Raw genomic sequence first — 13518 nt, 5'->3', positions numbered from 1 at the left:
CCTTTGGGCGCTGCGTATGTAGCTGCAGAACTGGCTATACCGGAACCAACTGTCAGACTAGGGGTCAGTGCATGGGAGCGTTATTGATGCTCTTCAGATCTTGTGACCTATTCTCATAATTCTTATAATCATTAACCGTTTGACCTTGGTGTACCCGAAAAGAAAGTTTGTCAACATTCTAAATGATTAGACTTTAGCCAAGCGTTATCAAAAGTCATAAAGTACAAGCAGATCGGGATATTTCATAAACGGGATGTCTTGAAATAAGTTTCAGTAGATTTATTGAGTTTGGTTGCTTTAGTATGCACAAGCGCTGACATTAACTGTCAAAATGGCGGAACCGCTGTATCTAGCTCCTTTGGACGCTGCGTATGTAGCTGCAGAACTGGCTATACCGGAACCAACTGTCAGACCAGAGGTCAGTGCACGCGAGCGTTATGGTCAGCGTTTTCATTGCTCTTTGGCGATCTTTCGATGCTTTGTTCCCTATGACATGTCAAAAACCCATTTGATAATATTCAATGCACATTATTCGGGTCCTTTAACTCTTGAACTTCAGCTGATTTTGAAACAAAGAAACCTGTTAAACGGAAAGGTTCCATCTGTTGAGTTCCAGTGAAACCCATGATTTGCAAAATACTCTCATGTATTTAAGTGTGCACAAGCGCTGAGGGGCGGTGGGGTAGCTTAATGGTTAAAGCGTTGGCTCGTCACACCGAAGACCCGGGTTCGAATCCCCACATGGGCTCAATGTGTGAAGCCTATTTCTGGTGTCCCCCGCCGTGATGTTGCTGGAATATTGCTAAAAGCGGCGTAAAACCAAACTCAGTCAGTCAGTCAGTCAGTCAGGCACAAGCGCTGATAGTTACTGTCAAAATGGCGGAACCCCTGTATCTGACTCATTTGGGCGCTGCATATGTAGCTGCAGAACTGGCTATACCGGAACCAACTGTCAGACTAGAGGTCAGTGCACGAACCAACTGTCAGACCAGGTCAGTGCACGCGAGCGTTATGGTCAGCGTTTTTCATTGCTTATTGTCGGTCTGTCCAATTTTGTTCCAAATGACATGTCGAAGAGAAGCATTAGCAAAGTCAGAAAGTACAAACAGATCCAGGATATTTTTTAAAACTGAATGTCAAGCCAAATAAACTGGTACTTATTGAGTCTAATGTTATTTTTAGTATGCACAAGCGCTGACATTAACTGTCAAAATGGCGGGACTCCAGTAACTAGCTCCTTTGGGCGCTGCATATGTAGCTGCAGAACTGGCTATACCGGAACCAACTGTCAGACCAGAGGTCAGTGCACGCGAGCGTTATGGTCAGCGTTTTTCATTCCTTATTGTCGGTCTGTCCAATTTTGTTCCAAATGACATGTCCAAAACATTTGATAATGTTTATGTCTAAATACATCAGGTCTATTTTTAACTCTTGAAGTTCATTTAATGTTTGAAGAAAAGAAAAATCTTAAATGGTAGGGGTTTTTTTGGTTAAGTTTCAATGAACCCCATTTTTGTAAAATACTGTTTTGTCTTTAGTGTGCACAAGCGCTGATATTAACTGTCAAAATGGCGGAACCCCTGTATCTGGCACCTTTGGACGCTGCGCATGTAGCTGCAGAACTGGCTATACCGGAACCAACTGTCAGACCAGAGGTCAGTGCACGCGAGCGTTATGGTCAGCGTTTTCATTTACTGTTTTTTCTTTAGTCGGTCTGTCAAATTTTGTATTCCAAATGACATGTCACTGTCAGACCAAACATTTGATAATGTTTATGTATAAATACATTTGATAATGGTATATATTATTAACTCTTGAAGTTCATTTCATGTTTGGAGAAAAGAAAGCTGATAAATGGGAGGGTTTCTTAAGTTGAGTATCAAGTGTGCACAAGCGCTTATTAACTGTCAAAATGGCGGAACTGCTGTGACTCCTTTTGGACGATATGAACCTCAATATTTGTAAAATACTGTTTCATAATTTTAGTGTGCACAAGCGCTGATATTAACTGTCAAAATGGCGGAACTGCTGTATCTGACTCATTTGGACGATGCGTCTGCAGCTGCAGAACTGGCTATACCGGAACCAACTGTCAGACTAGAGGTCAGTGCACCCGAGCGTTATTGCTGCTCCTCAGTTCTTGTAACCTATTCTCATAATTCTTATAATCATTAACCGTTTGACCTTGGTGTACCCGAAAAGTAAGTTGGTCAACATTCTAAACGATTAGACATTAGACAAGCATTATCAAAAGGCGTAAAGTACAAACAGATCCGGAATATTTCAAAACGGAATTTCAAAAGAAAAAGCTGCTACTTATTGAGTCAATGTTATTTTTAGTATGCACAAGCTGACATTAACTGTCAAAATGGCGGAACCCTGTATCTAGCTCCTTTGGACGCTGCGCATGTAGCTGCAGAACTGGCTATACCGGAACCAACTGTCAGACCAGAGGTCAGTGCACGCGAGCGTAATGGTCAGCGTTTTTTATTGCTTTTAGTTGGTCTGTCAATATTATGTTCCAAATGACATGTCAAAAACATTTGATAATGTCTATGTGGAAATACGTCTTGAAGTTCCTTTGATGTTTGAAGAAAATGAAACTGATCAATGGGATTTTCTTGAGTTAAGTTTCAGTAGATTTGTAAAATTCTGTTTGGCTTTTAGTGTGCACCAGCGCTGACATTAACTGTCAAAATGGCGGAACCGCTGTATCTGACTCATTTGGACGATGCGTCTGCAGCTGCAGAACTGGCTATACCGGAACCAACTGTCAGACTAGAGGTCAGTGCACGCGAGCGTTATTGCTGCTCCTCAGTTCTTGTAACCTATTCTCATAATTCTTATAATCATTAACCGTTTGACCTTGGTGTACCCGAAAAGTAGGTTGGTCAACATTCTAAACGATTGGACATTAGACAAGCATTATCAAAAGGCGTAAAGTACAAACAGATCCGGAATATTTCAAAACGGAATTTCAAAAGAAAAAGCTGCTACTTATTGAGTCCAATGTTATTTTTAGTATGCACAAGCGCTGACATTAACTGTCAAAATGGCGGAACCCCTGTATCTAGCTCCTTTGGACGCTGCGCATGTAGCTGCAGAACTGGCTATACCGGAACCAACTGTCAGACCAGAGGTCAGTGCACGCGAGCGTAATGGTCAGCGTTTTTTATTGCTTTTAGTTGGTCTGTCAATATTATGTTCCAAATGACATGTCAAAAACATTTGATAATGTCTATGTGGAAATACGTCTTGAAGTTCCTTTGATGTTTGAAGAAAATGAAACTGATAAATGGGATTTTCTTGAGTTAAGTTTCAGTAGATTTGTAAAATTCTGTTTGGCTTTTAGTGTGCACCAGCGCTGACATTAACTGTCAAAATGGCGGAACCGCTGTATCTGACTCATTTGGACGATGCGTCTGCAGCTGCAGAACTGGCTATACCGGAACCAACTGTCAGACTAGAGGTCAGTGCACGCGAGCGTTATGGTCAGCGTTTTTCATTCCTTTTTGTCGGTCTGTCCAATTTGGTTCCAAATGACATGTGAAAGAGAAGCCTTATCAAAAGTCATAAAGTACAAACAGATCCGGGATATTTCAAAACGGAATGTCAAGCCAAATAAGCTTGTTCTTATTGAGTACAATGTTATTTTTAGTATGCACAAGCGCTGACATTAATTGTCAAAATGGCGGGACTGCGATAACTAGCACCTTTGGGCGCTGCGCATGTAGCTGCAGAACTGCCTATACCGGAACCAACTGTCAGACCAGAGGTCAGTGCACGCGAGCATTATGGTCTGCGTTTTTCACTGCTTATTGTCGGTCTGTCCATATTTTGTTCCAAATGACATGTAAAAACCATTTGATAATGCTTATGTATAAATACATCAGGTATATTATTAACTCTTGAAGTTCATTTCATGTTTGGAGAAAAGAAAGCTGATAAATGGGAGGGTTTCTTAAGTTGAGTATCAGTGAGCCTCATATTTGTAAAATACTGTTTTGCTTTTAGTGTGCACAAGCGCTGATATTAACTGTCAAAATGGCGGAACTGCTGTATCTGACTCCTTTGGACGATGCGTCTGCAGCTGCAGAACTGGCTATACCGGAACCAACTGTCAGACTAGGGGTCAGTGCACCCGAGCGTTATTGCTGCTCTTCAGTTCTTGTAACCTATTCTCATAATTCTTATAATCATTAACCGTTTGACCTTGGTGTACCCGAAAAGTAGGTTGGTCAACATTCTAAACGATTGGACATTAGACAAGCATTATCAAAAGGCGTAAAGTACAAACAGATCCGGAATATTTCAAAACGGAATTTCAAAAGAAAAAGCTGCTACTTATTGAGTCCAATGTTATTTTTAGTATGCACAAGCGCTGACATTAACTGTCAAAATGGCGGAACCCCTGTATCTAGCTCCTTTGGACGCTGCGCATGTAGCTGCAGAACTGGCTATACCGGAACCAACTGTCAGACCAGAGGTCAGTGCACGCGAGCGTAATGGTCAGCGTTTTTTATTGCTTTTAGTTGGTCTGTCCATATTTTGTTCCAAATGACATGTCAAAAACATTTGATAATGTCTATGTGGAAATATGTCTTGAAGTTCCTTTGATGTTTGAAGAAAATGAAACTGATAAATGGGAGTTTTCTTGAGTTAAGTTTCAGTAGATTTGTAAAATTCTGTTTGGCTTTTAGTGTGCACCAGCGCTGACATTAACTGTCAAAATGGCGGAACCGCTGTATCTGACTCATTTGGACGATGCGTCTGCAGCTGCAGAACTGGCTATACCGGAACCAACTGTCAGACCAGAGGTCAGTGCACGCGAGCGTTATGGTCAGCGTTTTCATTGCTCTTTGGCGATCTTTCGATGCTTTGTTCCCTATGACATGTCAAAAACCCATTTGATAATATTCAATGCACATTATTCGGGTCCTTTAACTCTTGAACTTCAGCTGATTTTGAAACAAAGAAACCTGTTAAACGGAAAGGTTCCATCTGCTGAGTTCCAGTGAAACCCATGATTTGCAAAATACTCTCATGTATTTAAGTGTGCACAAGCGCTGAGGGGCGGTGGGGTAGCCTAATGGTTAAAGCGTTGGCTCGCCACGCCGAAGACCCGGGTTCGAATCCCCACATGGGCACAATGTGTGAAGCCTATTTCTGGTGTCCCCCGCCGTGATGTTGCTGGAATATTGCTAAAAGCGGCGTAAAACCAAACTCAGTCAGTCAGTCAGTCACAAGCGCTGATAGTTACTGTCAAAATGGCGGAACCCCTGTATCTGACTCATTTGGGCGCTGCATATGTAGCTGCAGAACTGGCTATACCGGAACCAACTGTCAGACTAGAGGTCAGTGCACGCGAGCGTTATGGTCAGCGTTCTTCATTGCGTATTGTCCGACTGTCCAATTTCGTTCCAAATGACATGTCAGAAACATTTGATAATGTTTATGTTTAAATACATGAGGTCTATTATTAACTCTTGAAGTTCATTTGATGTTTGGAGAAAGGAAAACTGATAAAAGGGAAGGTTTCTTAAGGTGAGTTTCAGTGAACCCCATATTTGTAAAATACTGTTTTGCTTTTAGTGTGTACAAGCGCTGATATTAACTGTCAAAATGGTGGAACTGCTGTATCTGACTCATTTGGACGATGCGTCTGCAGTTGCAGAACTGGCTATACCGGAACCAACTGTCAGACTAGAGGTCAGTGCACGCGAGGGTTATGGTCAACATGTTTCATTGCTTTTTGTCGGTCTGTCCAATTTGGTTCCAAATGACATGTGAAAGAGAAGCCTTATCAAAAGTCATAAAGTACAAACAGATTCGGGATATTTCAAAACGGAATGTCAAGCTAAATAAGCAGGTTCTTATTGAGTCCAATGTTATTTTTAGTATGCACAAGCGCTGACATTAACTGTCAAAATGGCGGGACTGCGATAACCAGCACCTTTGGGCGCTGCGCATGTAGCTGCAGAACTGGCTATACCGGAACCAACTGTCAGACCAGAGGTCAGTGCACGCGAGCGTTATGGTCAGCGTTTTTCATTGCTCATTGTCGGTCTGTCCAATTTTGTTCCAAATGACATGTCAAAAACATTTGATAATGTTTATGTTTAAATACATCAGGTCTATTATTAACTCTTGAAGTTCATTTGATGTTTGGAGAAAGGAAAACTGATAAAAGGGAGGGTTTCTTAAGTTGAGTTTCAGTAAACCCCATTTTTGTAAAATACTGTTTTGCTTTTAGTGTGTACAAGCGCTGATATTAACTGTCAAAATGGCGGAACTGCAGTAACTAGCACCTTTGGGGCTGCGCATGTAGCTGCAGAACTGGCTATACCGGAACCAACTGTCAGACCAGAGGTCAGTGCACGCGAGCGTTATTGTCAGCGTTTATTTTTGTTGCTTTTTGTTGGTCAGTCCATATTTATTTTGAATGTCAAAAGCATTTAGTGATGAATTAGGAACAAATTTGTGGACCATTCCCTCTTGAACTTAGATACCTTTTTGCAGAAACGATATTTTTTGAAGCTGAGTTTCAGTGAACCAAATTATTGGTTACAAATCCTTATGCTTTTAGTGTGCACAAGCGCTGATATTAGCTGTCAAAATGGCGGAACCGCTGTATCTGACTCATTTGGACGATGCGTCTGCAGCTGCAGAACTGGCTATACCGGAACCAACTGTCAGACTAGGGGTCAGTGCACGCGAGCGTTATGGTCACCAGTTTGCCTTTCGTTTTGCCATTCAGTAAATACTTTGTTCCCAATGACACGACAAAAACCTTTGATAATGTTTGTGTGTGCAAATACGTCAGGCCTGTTAACTCTTGAACATCTGGTGATTTTTAAAAGAAAGGAAAACTGTTAAATGGGAGGGTTTTTTGAGTTTGGTTTCAGTGAATCCCACTATTTGTAAAATACTATCTTGCTTTTAGTGTGCACAAGCGCTGACATTAGCTGTCAAAATGGCGGAACCCCTGTGTCTGGCTCCTTTGGAAGCTGCGTCTGCAGCTGCAGAACTGGCTATACCGGAACCAACTGTCAGACTAGAGGTCAGTGCACGCGAGCGTTATGGTCAGCTATTTTCAGTGCGTATCTTTTTTACTCACTTAGCCCATACTTTGCTCCTAAAGACATGGGAAACTACATTTGATGATGTTCAAGTATAAATAAGTCAGGTTTAATAAGTCTTGAAGTTCAGTAGATTTCTTGTAGAGAACATTTCTTAATGTGAGTTTGATTAATTGAGTTTCAGTGCCCCCATGTAAAATACTATCTTGTTTTAAGTGTGCACAAGCGCTGACATTAGCTGTCAAAATGGCGGAACCCCTGTATCTGACTCCTTTGGACGATGCGTCTGCAGCTGCAGAACTGGCTATACCGGAACCAACTGTCAGACCATAGGTCAGTGCACGGGAGCGTCATTACTGCCATACACTTTTCATTTGTATCTATTTCATTTTTTAACTACCTTGAAAGGACAATGGTCAGCATTTTAACCATTTTTTGTTTACTCTGTCACTTACTTGGCGTCCTAAACTGTCATTATCTCGGTGTGCTACATTGTTTTTATGTTAACGTTCTGCATTGTCATTATCTCGGTGTGCTACACTGTCATTATGTTAACGTTCTGCATTGTCATTATCTCGGTGTGCTACACTGTCATTATGTTGACGTTCTGCATTGTCATTATCTCGGTGTGCTACACTGTCATTATGTTAACGTTCTGCATTGTCATTATCTCGGTGTGCTACACTGTCATTATGTTGACGTTCTGCATTGTCATTATTCTGACGGCCTACATTGTTATCCCGCTGAGCACCGTCACTACGTCTATGTCCTACCGTGTCTATGCCTATTCGTCCTACAATCGCAATATCTTGGTGCCCTTCGCTGTTACTATCTAGACGTAATATAACTGTATTGATATCATTCTATATAGGAGTGTCTTCTTCTTCAGACTGTTCTACTCAAATCATATGCCAGAACTCCGGAACAGCGATTGAACAGTTTGGTAGTTGCACATGTCGCTGCCCTGTCGGTTACTCAGGACCAACTTGTGCGAACGTTGGTGAGTCCGAGTCTATAAAATTATAAATCTGAAAACAAATAATATAATGAGTCACAGAGAGATATTAATGATACAAGATTAATTTGATTTTACATATGTAGTTTATCAAAAGCGTTAACTACCGAGAAGGATGCATTTGTTTATGGCATGTTATATGGCACTTTAACATTCAACTTTCGTAACCCAATCCGGTCTGATGACCAACATGTGTTATAATGTGTGAACCAATGTAGGTTGATTGTTGAGAAGCCGATACTCAGCTCACTCACAAGTGTAGTGTATGTATGACACAACGATCTCCCTGTCTTCCCAGACTGCACAACACAGATTACCTGTCAGAATGGCGGAGTGGCAGTCAACCAGTTTGGTACATGCAGATGTCAATGTCCTTTTGGATACACTGGGACTAACTGTCAAACACAAGGTCTGTTTAACTTAAAGTCCTAAATCGGCGCAATGGTTCAACATAAATACAATCCAAACGAACAAGATAATGTTATGACATACGCTTGCGTACACTGAATGGACGGATACATTGCGAATCAGGATATCGGAAACCTAATTCTAAATACTGACTAACTAACAATAACAATAACAGACTTTCACTCACTCAAAGGTTGTAACAATCGGTAAAGAAATCTTGGTTGTGGAACCACATTTACAGACTGTGTTACTGCCTTTCAGACTGCTCCAGATTTATCAACTGTGCAAACGGCGGCAACGCAGTCCAGAGCTCATTCGGTGGTAACTGTGAGTGCAGATGTACCTCCCAGTTCACTGGCCCTACCTGTCAAACTCCAAGTAAGTGCTAGTGACCTAGGTACACACGGGGGAGGGTCACTGACCTGATGTCTTTACCTACAGATCCGGGGCATACCAGGTAGGTGTTTTATTCTTCAGCAGCTGAGGAGAAAATATGCTGTGCAGGAACAGATGGTTATCGGCGGTTATGATTGTGATTCTGCAGACAGGGGAAATGTTTGTTAAATGTGCTACCATGGTGTAAACAGACAAATAAACATGTGTCCACTGCGATGTTTTGTGTTTTGTTTAGGATGCTTAGCATCGATATAGAAGATATCCCTCTGTCCTTGGTGAATGTGCTGTTAAATAACAGGAAATTCCGCTAAGTTTGACCATTCTCTCCGTCTCACTTTTAACCCACTGTCCCCCTTCCTCTCTTTCAGTCTTTAGTGTACCCAGTAAAACATGTCCTTCATTTACTGAGGCCATATTTCCTATACACACTGAATGCATACATTCTAGGAATATCCAGTTGCATATTATATTTGTTTGATCTGTGCTTCAATATTCTTTTCATTGTCAGCCACCGATTCCTTAAGGTATGTCTCTTTGTTCCATGTTTTGCCTCTTTGGATGGACATTCATAAACTATCTTTCAATGTGCAGCTACTATACCTGCATGCTGCCTTCTATGTAGCTAGATTCAACATTTGCAGTTACCTTACTGCAACCTTTAAGTCTGTTCCTTTATAAAAGGATCTCGTCTCTATCCTTCACGTCTCATGGAAATCCAACTGTTGCATTTCAGCTCCAAGATGCGACCTGCAATGTGACGATAGAGGAACAGCATCTGTTGATGAACTGAACTGTCAGTGTGTATGCCAGAACGGCTACACTGGACAAGATTGCTCCAGTAATAGACATAATTCTCTTCTTCCTTCTCAACAACAATCTCAGATAGAGCATCAGTACGGGACCTTTGGCTATCCGCGTGGTTATCACGTAAAAGACCCCGGGGTACATTACCCAAATGGATACAATGTGACATCCTTATTTCTGTTGTCTCACACTGTGATATTGCTGAAATAATGCTGAAGACGGTAATGGCAATGTCTCTCACTTTTTTCTTCATAATACTTTCACAGCAAAAGTACTAGATTAGCTTATAATGACTATTCTTCACTAACCACCACTCTTACATAGGTACGATTACATCACCTCTACACTTACTATCATCAGTCGGTTGAGCCGAAATATCTGGCTTTCAGAGGTCAGTATCTTCAAACCAATTGTTCAGAGTAACAAATCCGACATCTGTCCATGTAGGTACGGTTCCACCTCAAGCAAGAAAAGCCAAATCTGCATCAAGATCCCTCTTCCTGGTGTCTACTGTTTTCTTATTCATCGGATTTCATTTAATCTACATCGTTTTACTGAAATATGTGCTAAAGGTTTCTTTCAATCTGTATTAAACAGCCTTCCTGTATTAAGACAGAAATTGTTTTACTGAAGCATCTGCTAAATAAATGTGCAGGACCAGGCGTGCCACCACGAACAACTCCATCCCCAACTGGCCCACCTGGACAAACTTGTACCAGCCTTACCTGTAACCAGGCGGGGACAGCAAGGAGAGATATCAGGAATTGTAGATGTATCTGTAGACGTGGATATTCTGGGGACTCGTGTCAGAGGGGTAAATCTTCCTTTCCTTTTTGCAAATTTTCAATGTGCATTTCATCTATCTTGTGCATTTCTATCATCTGCAAGGCAATTCTCTCGTCTGCCAAGTTTAAAATCTATTTCAATCCTTATCTTCATGAGTCCATTGTGTTCACTTGAGTATATGCTAAATAAATGTGTAGGACCAGGCGTGCCACCACGAACAACTCCATCCCCAACTGGCCCACCTGGACAAACTTGTACCAGCCTTACCTGTAACCAGGCGGGGACAGCAAGGAGAGATATCAGGAATTGTAGATGTATCTGTAGACGTGGATATTCTGGGGACTCGTGTCAGAGGGGTAAATCTTCCTTTCCTTTTTGCAAATTTTCAATGTGCATTTCATCTATCTTGTGCATTTCTATCATCTGCATGGGTCCATTGTGCAATTCTCCACCACGAACAACTCCATCTTCTGCCAAGTTTAAAATCTATTTCAATCCTGTATCTTCATGAGTCCATCTTTGTGTGTTCACTTGAGTATATGCTAAATAAATGTGTAGGACCAGGAGTGCCACCACGAACAACTCCATCCCCAACTGGCCCACCTGGACAAACTTGTACCAGCCTTACCTGTAACCAGGCGGGGACAGGAAGGAGAGATATCAGGAATTGTAGATGTATCTGTAGACGTGGATATTCTGGGGACTCGTGTCAGAGGGGTAAATCTTCCTTTCCTTTTTGCAAATTTTCAATGTGCATTTCATCTATCTTGTGCATTTCTATCATCTGCAAGGCAATTCTCTCGTCTGCCAAGTTTAAAATCTATTTCAATCCTTATCTTCATGAGTCCATTGTGTTTACTTGAGTATATGCTAAATAAATGTGTAGGACCAGGAGTGCCACCACGAACAACTCCATCCCCAACTGGCCCACCTGGACAAACTTGTACCAGCCTTACCTGTAACCAGGCGGGGACAGCAAGGAGAGATATCAGGAATTGTAGATGTATCTGTAGACGTGGATATTCTGGGGACTCGTGTCAGAGGGGTAAATCTTCCTTTCCTTTTTGCAAATTTTCAATGTGCATTTCATCTATCTTGTGCATTTCTATCATCTGCAAGGCAATTCTCTCGTCTGCCAAGTTTAAAATCTATTTCAATCCTTATCTTCATGAGTCCATTGTGTTTACTTGAGTATATGCTAAATAAATGTGTAGGACCAGGAGTGCCACCACGAACAACTCCATCCCCAACTGGCCCACCTGGACAAACTTGTACCAGCCTTAACTGTAACCAGGCGGGGACAGGAAGGAGAGATATCAGGAATTGTAGATGTATCTGTAGACGTGGATATTCTGGGGACTCGTGTCAGAGGGGAAATTCCTGCTATCCTTTTTGCACCTTCACAATGTGCATTTCATCTATCTTATGCATTTCTATCATCTGCAAGACAATTCTTTCTGTCTGCCAATTTCAAAATCACTTTCAATCCGTATCTTCATGAGTCTATTGTGCTTACTGAAGCATGTGCTAAATAAATGTGCAGGACCAGGAGTGCCACCACGAACAACTCCATCCCCAACTGGCCCACCTGGACAAACTTGTACCAGCCTTACCTGTAACCAGGCGGGGACAGCAAGGAGAGATATCAGGAATTGTAGATGTATCTGTAGACGTGGATATTCTGGGGACTCGTGTCAGAGGGGTAATTCTTCCTTTCCTTTTTGCACCTTCACAATGTGCATTTCATCTATCTTATGCATTTCTATCATCTGCAAGACAATTCTCTCGTCTGCCAATTTCAAAATCACTTTCAATCCGTATCTTCATGAGTCTATTGTGCTTACTGAAGCATGTGCTAAATAAATGTGTAGGACCAGGAGTGCCACCACGAACAACTCCATCCCCAACTGGCCCACCTGGACAAACTTGTACCAGCCTTACCTGTAACCAGGCGGGGACAGCAAGGAGAGATATCAGGAATTGTAGATGTATCTGTAGACGTGGATATTCTGGGGACTCGTGTCAGAGGGGTAATTCTTCCTTTCCTTTTTGCAACCTTTTCAATGTGCATTTCATCTATCTTATGCATTTCTATCATCTGCAAGACAATTCTCTCGTCTGCCAAGTTTAAAATCTATTTCAATCCTTATCTTCATGAGTCCATTGTGTTTACTTGAAGTATATGCTAAATAAATGTGTAGGACCAGGAGTGCCACCACGAACAACTCCATCCCCAACTGGCCCACCTGGACAAACTTGTACCAGCCTTAACTGTAACCAGGCGGGGACAGCAAGGAGAGATATCAGGAATTGTAGATGTATCTGTAGACGTGGATATTCTGGGGACTCGTGTCAGAGGGGTAATTCTTCCTTTCCTTTTAGCAAATTTTCAATGTGCATTTCATCTATCTTATGCATTTCTATCATCTGCAAGACAATTCTCTCTTCTGCCAAGTTTAAAATCTATTTCAATCCTTATCTTCATGAGTCCATTGTGTTTACTTGAGTATATGCTAAATAAATGTGTAGGACCAGGCGTGCCACCACGAACAACTCCATCCCCAACTGGCCCACCTGGACAAACTTGTACCAGCCTTACCTGTAACCAGGCGGGGACAGCAAGGAGAGATATCAGGAATTGTAGATGTATCTGTAGACGTGGATATTCTGGGGACTCGTGTCAGAGGGGTAATTCTTCCTTTCCTTTTTGCAACTTTTCAATGTGCATTTCATCTATCTTATGCATTTCTATCATCTGCAAGACAATTCTCTCTTCTGCCAAGTTTAAAATCTATTTCAATCCTTATCTTCATGAGTCCATTGTGTTTACTTGAGTATATGCTAAATAAATGTGTAGGACCAGGAGTGCCACCACGAACAACTCCATCCCCAACTGGCCCACCTGGACAAACTTGTACCAGCCTTAACTGTAACCAGGCGGGGACAGCAAGGAGAGATATCAGGAATTGTAGATGTATCTGTAGACGTGGATATTCTGGGGACTCGTGTCAGAGGGGTAATTCTTCCTTT

The 13518-nt window shown here is 41.8% G+C and overlaps 1 protein-coding gene across 1 annotated transcript in view; it reads left to right on the top strand.

Moving 5' to 3' along the window:
- The first annotated feature begins 876 nt into the window (after positions 1-876).
- The window catches only part of LOC124286951 (neurogenic locus notch homolog protein 1-like), a 29110-nt gene continuing 16468 nt past the window's right edge, over positions 877-13518 (top strand). The window contains exons 1-16 of the mRNA XM_046723408.1: positions 877-963; positions 1539-1655; positions 2063-2091; positions 2390-2454; positions 2668-2784; positions 3023-3139; positions 3353-3469; positions 3659-3775; positions 4015-4131; positions 4370-4486; positions 4701-4817; positions 5593-5709; positions 6944-7060; positions 7969-8079; positions 8393-8503; positions 8764-8880. Coding sequence (XP_046579364.1) covers positions 877-963; positions 1539-1655; positions 2063-2091; positions 2390-2454; positions 2668-2784; positions 3023-3139; positions 3353-3469; positions 3659-3775; positions 4015-4131; positions 4370-4486; positions 4701-4817; positions 5593-5709; positions 6944-7060; positions 7969-8079; positions 8393-8503; positions 8764-8880 — 1690 coding nt within the window. The remainder of the gene's footprint in view (positions 964-1538; positions 1656-2062; positions 2092-2389; positions 2455-2667; positions 2785-3022; positions 3140-3352; positions 3470-3658; positions 3776-4014; positions 4132-4369; positions 4487-4700; positions 4818-5592; positions 5710-6943; positions 7061-7968; positions 8080-8392; positions 8504-8763; positions 8881-13518) is intronic.

Source organism: Haliotis rubra, unplaced genomic scaffold (genome assembly GCF_003918875.1).
Source record: "Haliotis rubra isolate DU_JTF1 unplaced genomic scaffold, ASM391887v1 Scf397, whole genome shotgun sequence".
Classification (NCBI taxonomy): domain Eukaryota; kingdom Metazoa; phylum Mollusca; class Gastropoda; order Lepetellida; family Haliotidae; genus Haliotis; species Haliotis rubra.
The sequence above is the reverse complement of the archived record's forward strand: the minus strand, read 5'-3'. Positions and strand labels throughout refer to the sequence as shown.